We start from the raw sequence: 15,385 nt of genomic DNA on the forward strand, positions 1-15,385 counted from the left end.
TCAAGATACTGTGTAATAATATACTAATAGTTGTTGGTATATTCCGACGAACTATTAGTAACTTAGATTTTTGAATAAAATATCCGATAAAATAATACTTTAAAATATTGAGGAGAATGCCCAATTTTCTTTTTTCTCTTGATTATAATCATAGAAATTATTTAACTGGGTGTGGCCCCGCCCGAGTCTACCAATGGAAACCCGTGGAACCTGTCTACGCGTAGACAGGCATCACCTTGGGCGGTTAAGAATAATACCAATTATTCAAGAGAAATCGAAGTACTAAACCACTATATGTACTCGGCGCGATTAGCCGATAGGGTATTCTCCTCACTCTTTTAACAGCGGGGGCGCCGCCGGAGGGTTAGGGTTTTTAGCTGTTGTCGATCGTTATGGCGAAATTTAATGTGATCCAGAAGCAGCGGAGGGCGAGCGTCCAGGATCGGAAGCGGGCGGTGCATGGGGATCCCAACACCAGAAAGCTGAAGCTGCGAACTCCCCCCGTCTCCGTCTCCGGCAAGCGCAAGCGGAAGCTCTTCAAGAAATGGCGGAGGGTGAGTTTTTGATCGACTTAAAATTATATGCTTCATAAAAAATTACGCCTCGGAAACTTCTGTCGTTAAAATCTCAAATCTTGTGATCGATCAGGAGCAGAAGGAGGCGATGGAGAAGGGTTTGGTCACGATGGAGGACGTCGAGATGGCGGTGGCTGAGGGTGAGCAATTCACTCGGATAATGTTTTTTTTGGCGTTTAGTAAGAGTTACTAAATACTAATGGACGTCATTTAGAGCTGTCTTGAACGTCTTCTTTGTCCATAATAGATTACTGATGGAAATGCTTTGCACGTTTACATGTGCTATTTCTGTTGTTTTGTTGTCATAGAAGCTGGGTTCGAAGGATGATTTCGAATTTTTTTCACCTTAAATAAGTATTATGAACACTCACATCATGCAAAAAGTTTAACCAACTAGATATGTTCTTCCTATAATATTATTGGCCACAATGTCTCACTTAGATCTTTTGAAGTCGTTGATTTCTGTACAAGGTGATATTGTTAGTTAAATTAGGAGCAACTAAATCTCTATTTATAGCTTCTAGCAAAGTATTCTTAGGTCTCTCTCTACCTTTTCTCACTATTAATAATAATTTTCTCACCAAGTCTAAGTCCAACTACAGGTTTCCTTTATAAATGTTCATACCATGTTAAATGATCCCCTTGTTTTATCTCTGTCTGTATTATGCCTAATTGTTCATGAATGAAAAAAAAAAGATTGAATTTCTCCTTAGTAACTCCACACATTCACCTAGAGTAGGACACATTAGTGGAATTATATTAAATTGCTTATCATTTCAATTTATTGGATCAAGCTGAAATTGGATGTTGCAAGTAAAAAACAGATTATTCTCCCACAGAATCACAAGATATTGCAATGGTTGATCTAGTTTAGGACAGGTTTTTTTTTTTTTTTTTTCCCTTCCTTTTTCATGAGCAAGGGAGTATATGTGCATGATTATGTGGACATATCAACTGTTTCAAGTGAACTGTTTTCTCCTTTTCCCTTTCTGTATTCTTTTCTCCTTTATAAGCCTTGTTTTGAACTTTCTTCGAGATGCTTGTGGTGCCAGTTCATATTCATGCTTCCAATCAACCAAGTTTATCTCAACAACATGGTTGAGTATGCGTTAGATTTCATACTAATATCTGACTTGGTTGCCCATTATATTGTGCACTTAGTCTGCCTATTCATAGTGGCCTCTAGCACAAGAACAACCAAAGGAAGATATGACCTCACTTGTTTTTCCCTTCGGCAATAGCCTATCTTGCGTCTGTAACAAGCATGAAGTGAAGCATCAAGAGTTTGTATTCGTGTGAAAGTAAAATCCACCATTCTAGCTTTGCTAGGAGTAGTTGACTAATGTGGATAGAATTTAGTCTTTTTGCCATACTTCGAGTAGATGATTAGACTTGGTCATCTTTTACCATACACCATTGAAGTTTTTGCTGACGTTAGATGACTTTTGTCTACTATTTTCTGAAATATAGCTGCTCTTTGTAATTTTCCTTAGGGTCTTCTGAGGGCACCAGCATGAAGCCTAAGGTGAAGTTTCATTTGAAGAAGGGTTCCAAGTTAAAACTCAAACGATCAAGAGGCAAAGGCAAGTCCTTTAACTGAACCTAATTTATGCCGAGTCATCCAAAATTGTAGATTTTGAAATTATGGTGATACATAAGAGATTTTAGTGTACATGATTTTGCAATTGTACTCTTCTGATGTCACTCAGAAATTTTATTGCAGGCTAATTTTCTTACCTAAAACAATATTAGATATACTTGTGTTATATTTGTATCAAGTATCAAGACTGTCTTTCTTTGGCAAGCACCTGCTCATTTTGTCATCAAATATTTGCTGGTTGCTTGACATATCAAACAACAAATGGATTTAGTTCTAAGGTTACTGATGTCATTGTCTCTGCTCAAATGAAACCAGTAATTAGCTCCATGCTAAGGTTTATTGTTCCTTTTTTTTTTGCAAAAGTTCCATATTGTCTCTGACAACAAGAAAGCCATTTCTCCCATCATCTAGAGAAGATTAAAAACAGTGGATACCTAAGCATGTAACTCACCTGGATGAAAAAGTTACTAATGAAGTACATTGTACATTTTCTAAATATAGATGAAGACAGACTTGTATGATCAAAGAATGCTTGGAATTTTGGTTTTTAATGTTAGTTATATTGTCTTTGCTGGTCTCCTTTCTCTAGTTGGCCATCCCTTTTTAACACATGTGCTTATAGGAGCTAAAAGAATAAGAGATATTAATGAGGAAATTTTAGATTATTAATTATCCTACACACGAGGACCAGGGATATTGTGAAGGATGATTTTATTCTCAATTAGTATTTAGTCGATAGATATATTTACCACATATGGCTGCACTTCATTTGTTTCTCTTTTTAAGTGGTACATAAATCGAGTGCTATTAGGCCAACAAGCAAGTTGCATACCCAATGCAGGATGATCTTTAGTTACCTACCAAGCACCTCCCATGCCATGCTTCCTGAAACCAAGCCCCAGATCGGATTTGACAGTACTGCTGCCACTAACCTGGTGTTGACTCCAATACCATATCTAGCTGAGCAAGTGAAACCTGGATTTAATTTTGTTTTAGACTAACAAAGACGGGGTGCAACACTCTTAACACTGTATCTTGTTGCTGGGACATTCAATTCCACCGCTGAGACATGGATGAGATGTTGCACTAATCTAAATGTGGAGGAGCTTTTTCTGGCTGGATAAAATTAAGTTTTTTGTGACGATTTTTGTTGAAATATTTTCTTTTAAGTAGCTCACTTTTGCTTTCTATAATTGTTGGTGTGTTTGCTTTTATTCTGATATTGGTGGATGTACAGGTTACTGTTCTTAAACTAGAAAGCAGGAAAGATATTTTATTTTCTCAATGTGTTTGTTTAGCATATCCAAGTTGTTTGCCTCAAGAAAAAATCATTTTCCAAGTCATTTCTGATAAAAAAAAAAAATGATTTTGAACTACAGGAAGTGTGCTTATAAAACAGTTAATTTATGATATCTGTTTTGTAGGTAAAAGCAAAAGAAAATCTCTCAAATCCCCGTCTGCACCGGTGGATTCTATGGTTGAATGATTGCCAAGGAAAAATGCTTCTAGATCCCCTCTTATTGACTCAGTAATGAAGCTTGGGTACCAGCATATAGACAAGTTATACGTCCATCCGAAGTGCTCGATCTTTGGGTGCCCAAGACAACTTAAATGATGTGCTTCCTTATATGTAACGATAGTTGAAACAATGTTACATGGATCAGTTCCTCTGAAGATTTCTGTTTTAATGTGCCAAGTACTCTCCTCTTTAATTTCTCAAGTAGTGTTTGCTCACTACTGCTGCTGCTGCTCAGTTCCAATTTATGAGGGTGAAAGAAGCCCTGAAAACTTGGGTTTGCAAGTATTTGTATAACCTTAGAATCAACATATATGTCTTAATGAAACTTTGCTGCTCTTAAGAATCCAACAACTTCTTCACACAATTCTTGTCTTCTTTGGGAGTTGCGTCAAGGCAAGCTGATATCTGTATGTAATTACTATCATGGACAATTATAGTCATTAAAATTACCTCAATATGTTGTACGAATGATGACTCCACTCTTTTGCTCGCCAAAGATTCTTGTTTTTTCTTCTTTGACTCTCTGGTTCTAAGTTGGTTCAGAAGGCAACTCGTCAGGTGAAGCATGCTTGCCGTGGAAGACATCTCGGCGGCCTGCACGCGGTTCGCATGTAGAGTTGACCAAAAAGGTTTACCAAACTATGTTAGATACACTTGTTTGTCGTCGTCTCTCACACCGTGTGCTGGTTTGGTTTCTTCGTCTCTCAAACTATATTACTAAGCACATGTACTCAGGGCAATTAAGGGGTGATCATGAATCGCATCATATTTAGTCTAATATTTGATGTATATTTAATCTGATTTATTGATTAAAATAATCGATGTACATAAAAGATGGAAATGATAAACTCTCATGATTAAATAATTTAAATAATGATTATTCAGGATTAAACTATAATTTAAATAATAATTTTCCCCAAATCACTTTTCTATGGTTGATTTATTGAGATTTTATATTTAGTTGATGTTGTTGTTGTTGCAATCACACCGGCCGGTGGGTGGACTTAAAAGCAGTGTTTGGTTCATTTAGGAGAGCGTTGACGTCCCTTACATCGTTAGTGGATGACCATCGCCTAAACACCCGGCCGAAATAGAGAGCCCACTGGAAGCTGGCTTTCTCTGCCCTTTTTTGTCTCCCCATGCAGCTTTGAGTAGAAATTAATGCAAAGGCTCGGATCCAAATGCCCACCACCGATACTCGCGCTGGGGCCCCGAGTTTCCTCCCACAATGCCCGACCTTTCCCTCGATTGATTTTGCCCTTTCCCATGGATCCACCAAACTCATCTAATCAGTTGTTGGATCCTAGTCTGGGTTGGTAAGAACCAGTCTTTCCTTGATCACGAAAGGTCTCATCTTGCTGGAAACTTAGCTCATAAATTTTCGGAGCAGGAGGAGAGGTCGGAAATCATTGGTGGTTTAGGGTGGAAAAGGTTGGGGTTTTGTCTAGTAGGGCTTTGGATTTGCAGAAGAGTTTCTAGGTTCGTTAATGGACACGATGAGGGCAGCGTTGTTGTGTGTTTTGATGCTGGCTCCTGGATTTAGGGTTGGAGCTGATGGGCGGGATCATAGATACAAGGAGGGGGATCATGTTCCTCTCTATGCTAACAAGGTCGGACCTTTCCACAATCCCAGGTAATGTGACCTTTCTTTGCCTCTGTTGATCTTTGAATGCTGTTCTTCTTCTTTTGTTTGGGGCGGTCTCGTTGATGGGATCTTGTTTATCAGTTTGCTGAATCACTGGTTCTAAATTAGATCTTCCATCTACTCTTTTGCTTTCCGTATATTTATTTAATCTATTGGTTGCTCGATTTCTATTGTCTGGATATTGGGATGTTTATCACGTTTGGTTTTTGTTAGTTTTACTTTTAAGATATCTGCTTTTTATAGTATGTCTCCAGTTCTTTATATCAACATGACCATTAAGGTGTAGATGCATTGCAGCAATCCTATCATGTTTAACCCTTAATTTTCCTTCTCCTACATCTTATGGGATTTACTATTTAGATTTTCTTTAAATTGTTTGAGTGACTTTTGAATCTGACTGTCTCCTTTGGGACTTGCAGTGAGACCTATAGGTTCTATGACTTGCCATTCTGCTCACCAGGTATGGAAGTTCTGTCAACCAGCAAATTATTTTGCAATAGTAGTTCTTGCTTTGTTGATGTGTTGATTCTCCTTCGTCAATTGTGATTCTATGATTTCTATCTCAGATCATGTGACTGAGAAAAAGGAAGCCCTAGGAGAAGTTCTAAATGGTGATCGTTTGGTTGATGCACCGTATGAGTTGAATTTCCGTGAGGAGAAACGATCCAAGTCTCTTTGTAAGAAAGCTTTGTCAAAAAAAGATGTTGGAAAACTCAGAGATGCTGTCTCAAAGGATTACTACTTTCAGATGTACTATGATGATCTGCCTTTATGGGGATTCTTGGGCAGGATCAAGAAGGATAAGACTGACTCGAGCAAGTCCAAATACTTGCTCTTTAAACACATTCACTTTGAAATCCTTTATAATGGTGATCATGTGATAGAAATTAATGTCCAAGCAGACCCAAATTTGTCTGTGGACATCACGGATGATAAGGAAATCAACATGGAGTTCTCTTATTCTGTATCATGGAAAAAAACTGAGGTTCCTTTTGAGAAAAGGATGGAGAAGTATTCAAAATCTTCATTCTTGCCTCATCACTTGGAGATCCACTGGTTCTCTATCGTTAACTCATGCGTAACAGTCCTCCTCCTGACTGGGTTCCTCGCCACTATTCTCATGCGCGTGCTCAAAAACGATTTCAACAAGTGAGAATCAAAAACTTACTATTTTGTATTTTTTGAGTGACACCTTTTTGACCTTTTCTTTTCTGCCTCTCTCGATGATTGATTTGCACCTTTGTCAAAGATATTCTCATGACGAAGAAAGCATTGAAGATCAAGAGGAGACTGGATGGAAGTATCTTAATGGAGATGTTTTCCGATTTCCAAAGAACAAATCTTTGTTTTCATCCATTATTGGATCTGGAACTCAGCTCCTTGCTCTGTAAGAATTCATACTGTACTTTTGCGATTATTTTGGCTTTTCTGATATCATCTAACACTTTATGTTATTTAACTAGTACGATATTCATCTTCCTCCTTGCACTTGTTGGAGTATTCTACCCGTACAATCGGGGAGCTCTATTCACTGCACTTGTTGTAATCTATGCTCTTACTTCTGGCATTGCTGGTTACACAGCAACATCCTTCTATATGCAGCTTGAAGGGACTAACTGGGTATGATATTTTTCAAAGGAAAATTTGTCTAATTTTCAGTACACTTCCTGTTTGTGTGAATTCAATATTTTTCCTTCTTAAATTGCAGGTGAGGAATTTATTGTTGACTGGTTGCTTATTTTGTGGACCTCTGTTTTTGACCTTCTGCTTCCTAAACACTGTTGCTATAGTGTATAGTGCCACGGCAGCCTTGCCATTTGGTACTATTCTTGTGATTCTTCTTATATGGGCACTTGTGACTTCTCCTTTGCTAGTGTTGGGTGGTATTGCTGGTAAAAACAGCCAAACAGAGTTCCATGCCCCATGTCGCACCACAAAGTATCCAAGAGAAATACCTCAACTTCCATGGTATCGAAGCGCCATACCTCAGATGATGATGGCAGGGTTTCTTCCATTTAGCGCTATTTACATTGAACTTTACTATATATTCGCCAGCGTGTGGGGTCACAAAATTTATACAATATATAGCATCCTTTTCATTGTTTTTATCATCCTTATCATTGTCACAGCATTTATCACAGTGGCATTGACATACTTTCAGCTTGCTGCGGAGGATCATGAGTGGTGGTGGAGGTAAAGCTATTGAACTTTTCTTCTCTTCTGACTACTGTATACTACGGATTTAATAAAATAACACATTTTATGATAGGCTTCTTTTTGTTTTAAAGTCGGAAATTATTCTATACTGCAATTTGGCCATTCTTATATTTTAGGTAAAGATCTAGTGATCAATGTGGTTTCTTAAAGATGTATCATCCGTTTGTCATATGACCATTTAGAGTCATTATAAGTATTTGAATCTGTGTAGGCTAGATGTTGCATCGAAGTATTTTTGAAAGTACTACTTCATCTTATTTCCATTTGGTTAAACAGCTAAGAGCTTCGGTGATAGTTCATAATATATCTCTATGTAGGAGTAAAATATAAAATTTCCTTCCTCTTTTATTTGTCCTTCCTGTTTGTCATTGGAAAATCATCTTATGGTTACTCTGTAAGAAATTTTGATCAATCACGAGGGCACAATCTCCATTAATTTCTCAGTGAATGATAAATGTTTCTGGTTGTATTTTACTACCGAATGAGTACATATACAATTTTACTTCTTATGTGCTTTCATCTGAACAAGTTTAAGCCAAATTGTGAACTTGAAACTAACTAATAGCTCTTGTGTTTTGTGTATGTGCAGATCTGTTCTTTGTGGAGGCTCCACTGGTATATTCATTTTTTTCTACTGCATATACTACTATCAAGCAAGATCAGATATGTCGGGCTTCATGCAAACATCGTTTTTCTTTGGTTACATGACTTGCATCTGCTATGGATTCTTCCTCATGTTAGGAACTGTCGGCTTCCGCGCATCTTTACTCTTTGTGCGGCACATATATCAGTCGATCAAGTGTGAGTAGATTATCTTTACCCATGTATGTGAATGCTTCTGAATGTTGTATTTGTCTCCAGAACTCCTGTCTCAAAAGCAGACTGCAACGTGTAAGCGTCATTTTGTTTTACATATTATGAAATTTTAAGAGAGGATGGGTCTTTGCATCGAGACCACGTCGATCCTTTGCGATCTAAATGATGGTTCACGGCAAGGGAACAATTGCTTTGGTAGATCAGTAAAAATTGTGCTTTGAAACATCCTTTTCGACTTGCCAGTTTGTACTAAAATTACTATCCTCAAAGTATTGTGTTTGTAATTCTTAAAAGCATTCAATAATTTGAGCTTTGGCACCAATGTTTCACTGTGATCACTAATGTTTGGTCCCTGGGAACATATGATGATATTTCACCAATAATTCTGAGCTGAGTGGGGTTTTTTCTCTGAGCTATCAATAAATTTTGACTGATGGACAAATTATAATTAAGTACTAACCAATGATATGTCAGTTAACCTAAATAAATCACCACCAATTGCTTACACAGCCCAACAAATCTGAGATAGGCAAAATACCAACAAAGGAGCCCTTGACTACAAAAGAAACCACTGTCAGAATTGTTGAACAATTACACCATGGTGAAGAATGAAGCAACAGTCAAGTCTGAGATAGCAACAGATTCCTAAAAAGAATGATAAAGATCCACCATTAAATGTTTCAAACATCTTCAAATGAATTTGCGACTGTACTCATCGTTCGGTATGAAGCACAGGAAACTGTATGCAAATGAATTATCGGCATGGGCAAAAGACAGTGCCCTCATTAAATTGGTCTCTTCTCAGACGCTAAAGAAAACAATTAAACAACTTTTTAAAAAGTTTTATCCTCTCTTTTCCTTTCTTTTGTTTGGCCAGTCATCTCCAAAGGGCTTCTTAGGGCTTATGATCAGATTCAATGGCCACAACCTGCACGATCTTTCTAAGCTTCTTTCTGTGATTGCATGTCTCATGCTGGAAAACCCCTGTGAAGTAGAAGAAAATTAAGAACGGTTATCAAGTTGAGCTTGGTAGGAAGCATCTGATACCTTTGCTTTCTCCGAATGGATAGATGACACAAGGTATTTTCGACAACGGATGCAAGCCACTAATAGCCAGGAGAATGAGCTACTTCCTGAATAGTCCTGAACCCTGAAGTGTCCTGCAATAATCAGCAATTGTTGGGGATTTCTTTACTAATTCCCATATTTTAGCCGAGTTACGCAACCATTCACGCTCAGTGATGTTCCTTGCAAATGGATGACCATTCATCGACAATATCTGAAGCAAAAAATAATGAGATTTAGAGTACCACACAAAAATCAAGGGACAAGTTCAAAGACTCTAAAAGGTAGGATAGACCAAGCCATCTACACTATTTTGCACTCTGGGGACAGTATTAACAAGAAGTACATTTAATTTTAGCACATTATAGTGACTTCCTTGATGAAAAGATTCTCATGCCTGATGGAACGTATCAGATCTGATTTCTGCATCAGATCAAAGATACTAGGTGGAAAGAACATGGATATCCAGGAAAGTTATTGATTAATCTTTGGCATTACAATAAAAAAAGCACATAGGTTGAGTGATGTAGTCAGGTAAATTTCTTTAATTCTTAAGTAATCCTAAATAAAAAAAGTGCAAAAAGAAAACAAGCACCTTGAAATTTCCTCTTAAAACTAACTCCTGATAAAATGTAATGATAGTTAAAAATTTTCAAACATCACATGTAAACTTCACATAACTTAAGGAACAATGAATTAAAGGGATAAAGAATATTACTTCATCTCGTAGCTTCCCTATCATTGAAAGATAGCTTTCAAACTGAGGTTTTCGTAAGTTGTGTTGAACTTTCACAGGAAGCAAAAACAAGTATGGTTGCTCAGAATCTAAATCCTCTGCCGTTTTGTTCAGGGAACTAGTTCTGCTATTGTTGACTTTGAAAGAGGAGGAACCAAAGAATTTCAGCAAAGCCTTCCTCACCAGCAAAGTCTTGGAAGGTGCTAAATCCTTATTTTGTAGTCTGCCAAAATCATATACATGTCCTGAGTTACCAGTTAAATCATATGATATCGGAATCTATCAGCAACACAAGGGAAGTAAAGACTGCAGATTTGTAGGATATGTTATACATGCAGAGTAGAGAACATTGTTTAAAGTTTAAACCATGGCTAACAAACAAATAACAGCTTGTGAAGTGGGTTAAATCAGTTAACCAAATTTTAAAAGGCTTGGAAACTATCATCACCATCAACACCAGAGACGAGGAAAATAAGTTAAAGGTTAAAAGAAAAGTGTTACTTATAACAGAAACCATGTATCAATATTTTTCTTAATTTTCCAAACTTCCCACAGATCAGGCTGCCCCCTCATCTAAGTGAAATCTAAGAAAAATGGGCAGCTCATAATTCATTGCTTAATATCATCATCCTTGGTAAGAAAGATCTGTCTAGTTTAATTTATTTATGCTTACCCTCATATATATACATATTTGTGCCAACAAAGACAACATCAGTCTTCTCCACTGCTCATTCAATTGCTTGGACATCAGTATATCAACTCACAGAGAATTAGAGGTCCCTAATTATGGCTATAAAATTACACTCAGAATATATATTAAACAACATTAAAAACCAGCTCTGGCCGTATAAGTTATGCTTTCATCTTAATGTTTATCCATGTTACAGCTCTTTAATCTCTGGACCATCATTTACTATGAAGAAATCTAGCATCATATATTTAATGGATATGCCTGCACATAAAGTTTCTATAGGTATTACTTTAAGTGATCATACAATATTTCTGGAATCTGATTGACATCTATTTAAGATTAGGTAAATAACCTTTAAACACTAGACATGTTCAAGTTTCAATGAACAAGATGCAGCAAGTTGAAATCAGCAAAATCATAAAACAAGCAATTCCTTCCCATTAAGGATAAGGATAGGTCCTTTAGCATATAGAAAAAGCTGAAGAACAGCTAGGAATATAATTCTTACTTAGAATGAACAAAAACAGGGGCAGCCAAGAATTCTTCGCTTGTAGCCTGATCATTTCCTTTGTTTTCCTTATCTAGTCCAGAATTAGAACGTTGATTATAAGCAGATGTCAGTAAAGATGGGTCTGGTATCCCATGCTTTAATAAATCAACCTGTGAATACATGGGAGAAAATAGACATTGTGGCTAAATAAGAACTCTCTAGATAAAACAGTCTGAAGAAAGAAAGTAGAAGATATAAACTAAGTTACTAAGCTATTTAAACACGTTTGCCACGACAGAATAACGCAAGAAGTCAGAAGTTTTGCTGACTGGAAAAAACCATTACACATAGTAAACAAGCAGAAAAGCGATTGGTCCACCTGACTAACATAAGTTTGTTAGCATTAGGGTACACAGCACGCTTATCAAAATATTGAAAATTGAGAAAAGGACAGAGGGTGCCTAACAAACAAGGTCATGTCACTTTACCATATATAAGACAAACAAAGAATGACAACACGGCGGAAAGGCATAAAACATTTCTTTCTAATTACCTAATCTTGGAGAGAGTATTTGTGAAGAACAGCCCTCATGTCAATGAGTTTGGAGTTCCAAATGTAGATTTAGATCAACAGTGTATAATGGAGCATGCATTATCTTCATTTTCAAAGTAGCAATTATGCCACTGGATCCTGCCATCAACCCATTTATATCCAAGTGAAGTTTTCTTTTTCTTGTATTGGTGCTCTATGAGGAGCTTAAAAGAACGGGAAGCAAAATGATATCCCTCCTGAACCAGTATTGATCTAATGAAATTTTGTTGCAACAACATAATTCTCAAGAAAACAACCGAAAAAATTAAGCAACCATTTATCACTACAATTATCTCTGAGGTGGATATTTATGTTTTTCCAAGCTCATTTGTAGCAATCAGAAGGGCATAAATCATTGTCACTTTTTAGTAGATCTAATTATGCTCTTTAATTGTTAAGAAAAGCATGATCAGCATCAAGCATTTAGTTTATAAATGCTTACATAACTCAAAATAAGTCATACTGAGATATGATTTTTTAGTTGCTCACAACTAAATTCACGTATCAGGTAAGCATATGAAGCGCTTCATAAAAAATCACCATAGTACTTTAAAGATAGGAGTGTATACCATACCGTAAGCATAAGCTGCCACATGTTGAATTCATGAATTCCTTCTGAGACAACCAACAAAACATTACAAACAGATGCTAGAAACACGCCAAGCTAAAATAATTGCTTGCAGCACCAGAAAATATAACTGCTGGTCAGGTACCATCAAAGAAATAAAGATGTATAAACTTCTAAATAAATGAAATGAATTTTTTTCTAAAGCACCTGAACCCCAAGTAATTCATGGGCTAAATCTGCTGATAATGCCTCTCCATTTAAAACAGAAATGGCAGATGAACCATCAGGCCTCATCATATCAACTAATATAGAAGGGCTGAATATTGGCTGCATATGAAGTAAAAATGTACAATGACAAGAATAAGTACGTGTAGGTAAAGCATATAAGTTAATGATCAACATCAGTAGTATACTACGTGTTATTAGTTTCCCAAGGGAAAATTAGGTGACAAATGTGCTTGTCAAAAAAATTCCAAAAGGCTAATAAGGAGCAAAATATCTACTTCTAGAATAAAACTCATGCAACCACAGAACAAGCCTTTAAAATTCTACTGGATTTTATGAAACTTTACATAATGAACCCACTTTAAAGAACCCTGACATACCACTTCAAGAGGTTGAAGCAGTAAATATCAGTAAATGGCAGCAAGGAAGAAAAAAATGGAAGGAATAAGAATAAAACAATTGTTTACAAATTCAGCTTAAGGCCACCGTGGCATCAATTGGATCTTGTAAGGAATTACAATGGCCAAAAATACATAACAAATGGAAAAATATTACTTATTGAAGCATCTTAATAATTAAAAATTTTAACTTAGTAACCTGGGCATCAAGAAGTATAAGTCGTTCAGCTGAAACCCGTAATTCAATTGCCGTGGTACAGTGCTTCGCCATTGCCCTAGTTTCATCAGAGTGTGTAGCAAAAGGTGGTAGCATTCCTGCAATTTAGTGTTTTTGGCTCTTAGTAAACAATCTGTGCTATGCACAGATGAACATACAAGATAAAACACATACACATGCATACTAGCAAAATAAAATAAGTTCCACCGAGTAAAATACTGCTCATGCTTGTTAAACAAAAAGTAGTTTTATCACAAAAGCAGCTCTAGATTGAAGAATGAAAGCAATAGTTGACCATATAAGATGGCTGACACTGTTAAAGATACAATAAGCTGTACATTTTTTAACAATTACTGGTATGAGTAATATTATAGGGAGGACTGCCTATTTCAGGATTTGGAAAACCATTTCATGTTCAGCCAAAAAAGCCTCACAATTACTTATTTAACTGTAGCAGAAGCCACTCTTTTCACATGCTAGAGTGGTTCTCCATTCATCACAGGAGACCCCATTTTATATGTGGGGAAAAGCTAAAATTTATAGCCAATGCAATGAATATATCTTGACAAACAGTAGCTGGTGTACTGTTTTGATTTCTACAGGTGTTGTGCAAAAGGTTCCTAAATGTAGAACTACAAGGATTAACAACCATTATCTTGGTATTTAAAATGAAGTGTTTTCTTGGATCTATAGAATGCCCTATGTTAATTCTTTCAATTAACCATCTTATTTGTTAGAAATTCAAGTATATAAGAAAAGCTAAGCATCATTTTTTATATTTGAAAGGTAATAACCGCTTGCTTTTGCCAAAAAAAAGGAAGTTTCCTTCCTCAACCACCAGCAACTATTCTTCACCAGCACAAGTGAGGTTTGTATAAGTCATAAGAGTGACAGTACCTGGCGAGCTTCCGTCAAAGCCATAAAGTTCATTCATGATAGTTGATTTGCCAACTCCAGGTGGACCAATGATTCCAATCACAGTGAAATCGGAATTCTCGGTCAAAAACTGCGTGGAACAGAAAGAAAGCGATTACAGGCTTGCAAAACAGAATTTTCTCAGTATTTCTTATGCTCCTAACAAAAATCCTCGAAGGCACACAAAAAAGAGCAAAAAGTTGTCCAAGGAAAAAGCATCATATTTGAAACTTCATCGCATTATGCTAGAGTTCCTCTCTAATGACCACGTTTGAGACAAAACCTCATCTTTGTTCTAGGGCTAAAAAGGAAGAGTAGGAGGAACGGCAATGGGAAAAAGCGAACCGGGAGGATCCGATCAGTGTGGAACTCCCAGGATTCGGAGAATAGGTTGAGGGAGCCGGGCTGGGCGGCGTTACGGGACCGGTGGACGACGGCGGAGGGGTCGTCCTCGCGGCCCAACCTTTGAGCAGCCGCGGCACCGGCTGGCTTGGCGAGGAGGATCTTGGGAGGAGGCGGAGGAGGAGGAAGGCCCGAAGAAGACGAGGAGGAGGAAGTGGAAACTGTAGGAACCCCGGAGGAAGGCGGCGCTCCGCCCGCCATCGGTGAGCGACCAAATCCGAGTCCAGACTCGGAAACTTCCACGATGGAAACTGGTCATACGCAGCATTTGTTATCGGATCGAATCGAGACTGGGTGGGTTGGTATTCGGATCCGAATCACAACCCGGCCCGTTATAAAATTAAGATTATACTGGGCCCCATCACCTGTATGACAGGGAAAGTACACTTCCTGCCTCGGCGACGACAGGCGAACTCCACCGGTTCCGTCACGGACCGTTTCCCTCTCCACGAGAAAATGTTTTTATTTTGTTGTGTGCGCGTGAACGCAGAGGGAGGAAGTGTTTTATTTACGTCATACGTGAGACCCCCATACCTTTCCCATCTGCTCCCCTCCCCTCCACGAGAAAGTGTTTTCCTTTCTAACGTATAAGACGAGAAAGTGTTTTCATTCTTGAACAGCCCAGGCCAGCTCACAAGGGAGGACGCGTTCCCCACGGTCCGACCAACGAAGCTGACGCACACAAAAACTTCAATCGGAAGCATATGCGAACGC

The 15,385-nt window shown here is 37.6% G+C and overlaps 3 protein-coding genes across 3 annotated transcripts; 2 read left to right on the forward strand and 1 right to left on the reverse strand.

The window, feature by feature from the left end:
* Positions 1-315: 315 nt before the first annotated feature.
* Positions 316-3,895, forward strand: LOC135616692 (uncharacterized). Its single transcript, XM_065116149.1, has 4 exons — positions 316-554; positions 649-715; positions 2,069-2,158; positions 3,600-3,895. Exons 1-4 carry the CDS (start codon positions 393-395, stop codon positions 3,659-3,661), a joined length of 381 nt encoding a protein of 126 aa, XP_064972221.1. The 5' UTR covers positions 316-392; the 3' UTR covers positions 3,662-3,895.
* An 843-nt stretch (positions 3,896-4,738) lies between these two features.
* On the forward strand, positions 4,739-8,694 carry LOC103990616 (transmembrane 9 superfamily member 2). The gene is made up of 8 exons (XM_065116145.1): positions 4,739-5,010; positions 5,085-5,327; positions 5,759-5,799; positions 5,906-6,488; positions 6,589-6,726; positions 6,803-6,959; positions 7,048-7,532; positions 8,146-8,694. The coding sequence occupies exons 2-8, from the start codon at positions 5,182-5,184 to the stop codon at positions 8,363-8,365; spliced, it is 1,770 nt and encodes a 589-aa protein (XP_064972217.1). The 5' UTR covers positions 4,739-5,010; positions 5,085-5,181; the 3' UTR covers positions 8,366-8,694.
* Positions 8,695-9,014: 320 nt separating this feature from the next.
* On the reverse strand, positions 9,015-14,907 carry LOC103990615 (uncharacterized). The gene is made up of 9 exons (XM_018829198.2): positions 14,615-14,907; positions 14,252-14,360; positions 13,337-13,452; positions 12,722-12,841; positions 12,521-12,610; positions 11,373-11,524; positions 10,156-10,396; positions 9,420-9,651; positions 9,015-9,356 (listed from the first exon to the last, which is right to left on the reverse strand). Exons 1-8 carry the CDS (start codon positions 14,870-14,872, stop codon positions 9,499-9,501), a joined length of 1,239 nt encoding a protein of 412 aa, XP_018684743.2. The 5' UTR covers positions 14,873-14,907; the 3' UTR covers positions 9,015-9,356; positions 9,420-9,498.
* Between the last annotated feature and the right edge of the window lie 478 nt (positions 14,908-15,385).

This window comes from Musa acuminata, chromosome BXJ2-7, assembly GCF_036884655.1.
Source record: "Musa acuminata AAA Group cultivar baxijiao chromosome BXJ2-7, Cavendish_Baxijiao_AAA, whole genome shotgun sequence".
Classification (NCBI taxonomy): domain Eukaryota; kingdom Viridiplantae; phylum Streptophyta; class Magnoliopsida; order Zingiberales; family Musaceae; genus Musa; species Musa acuminata.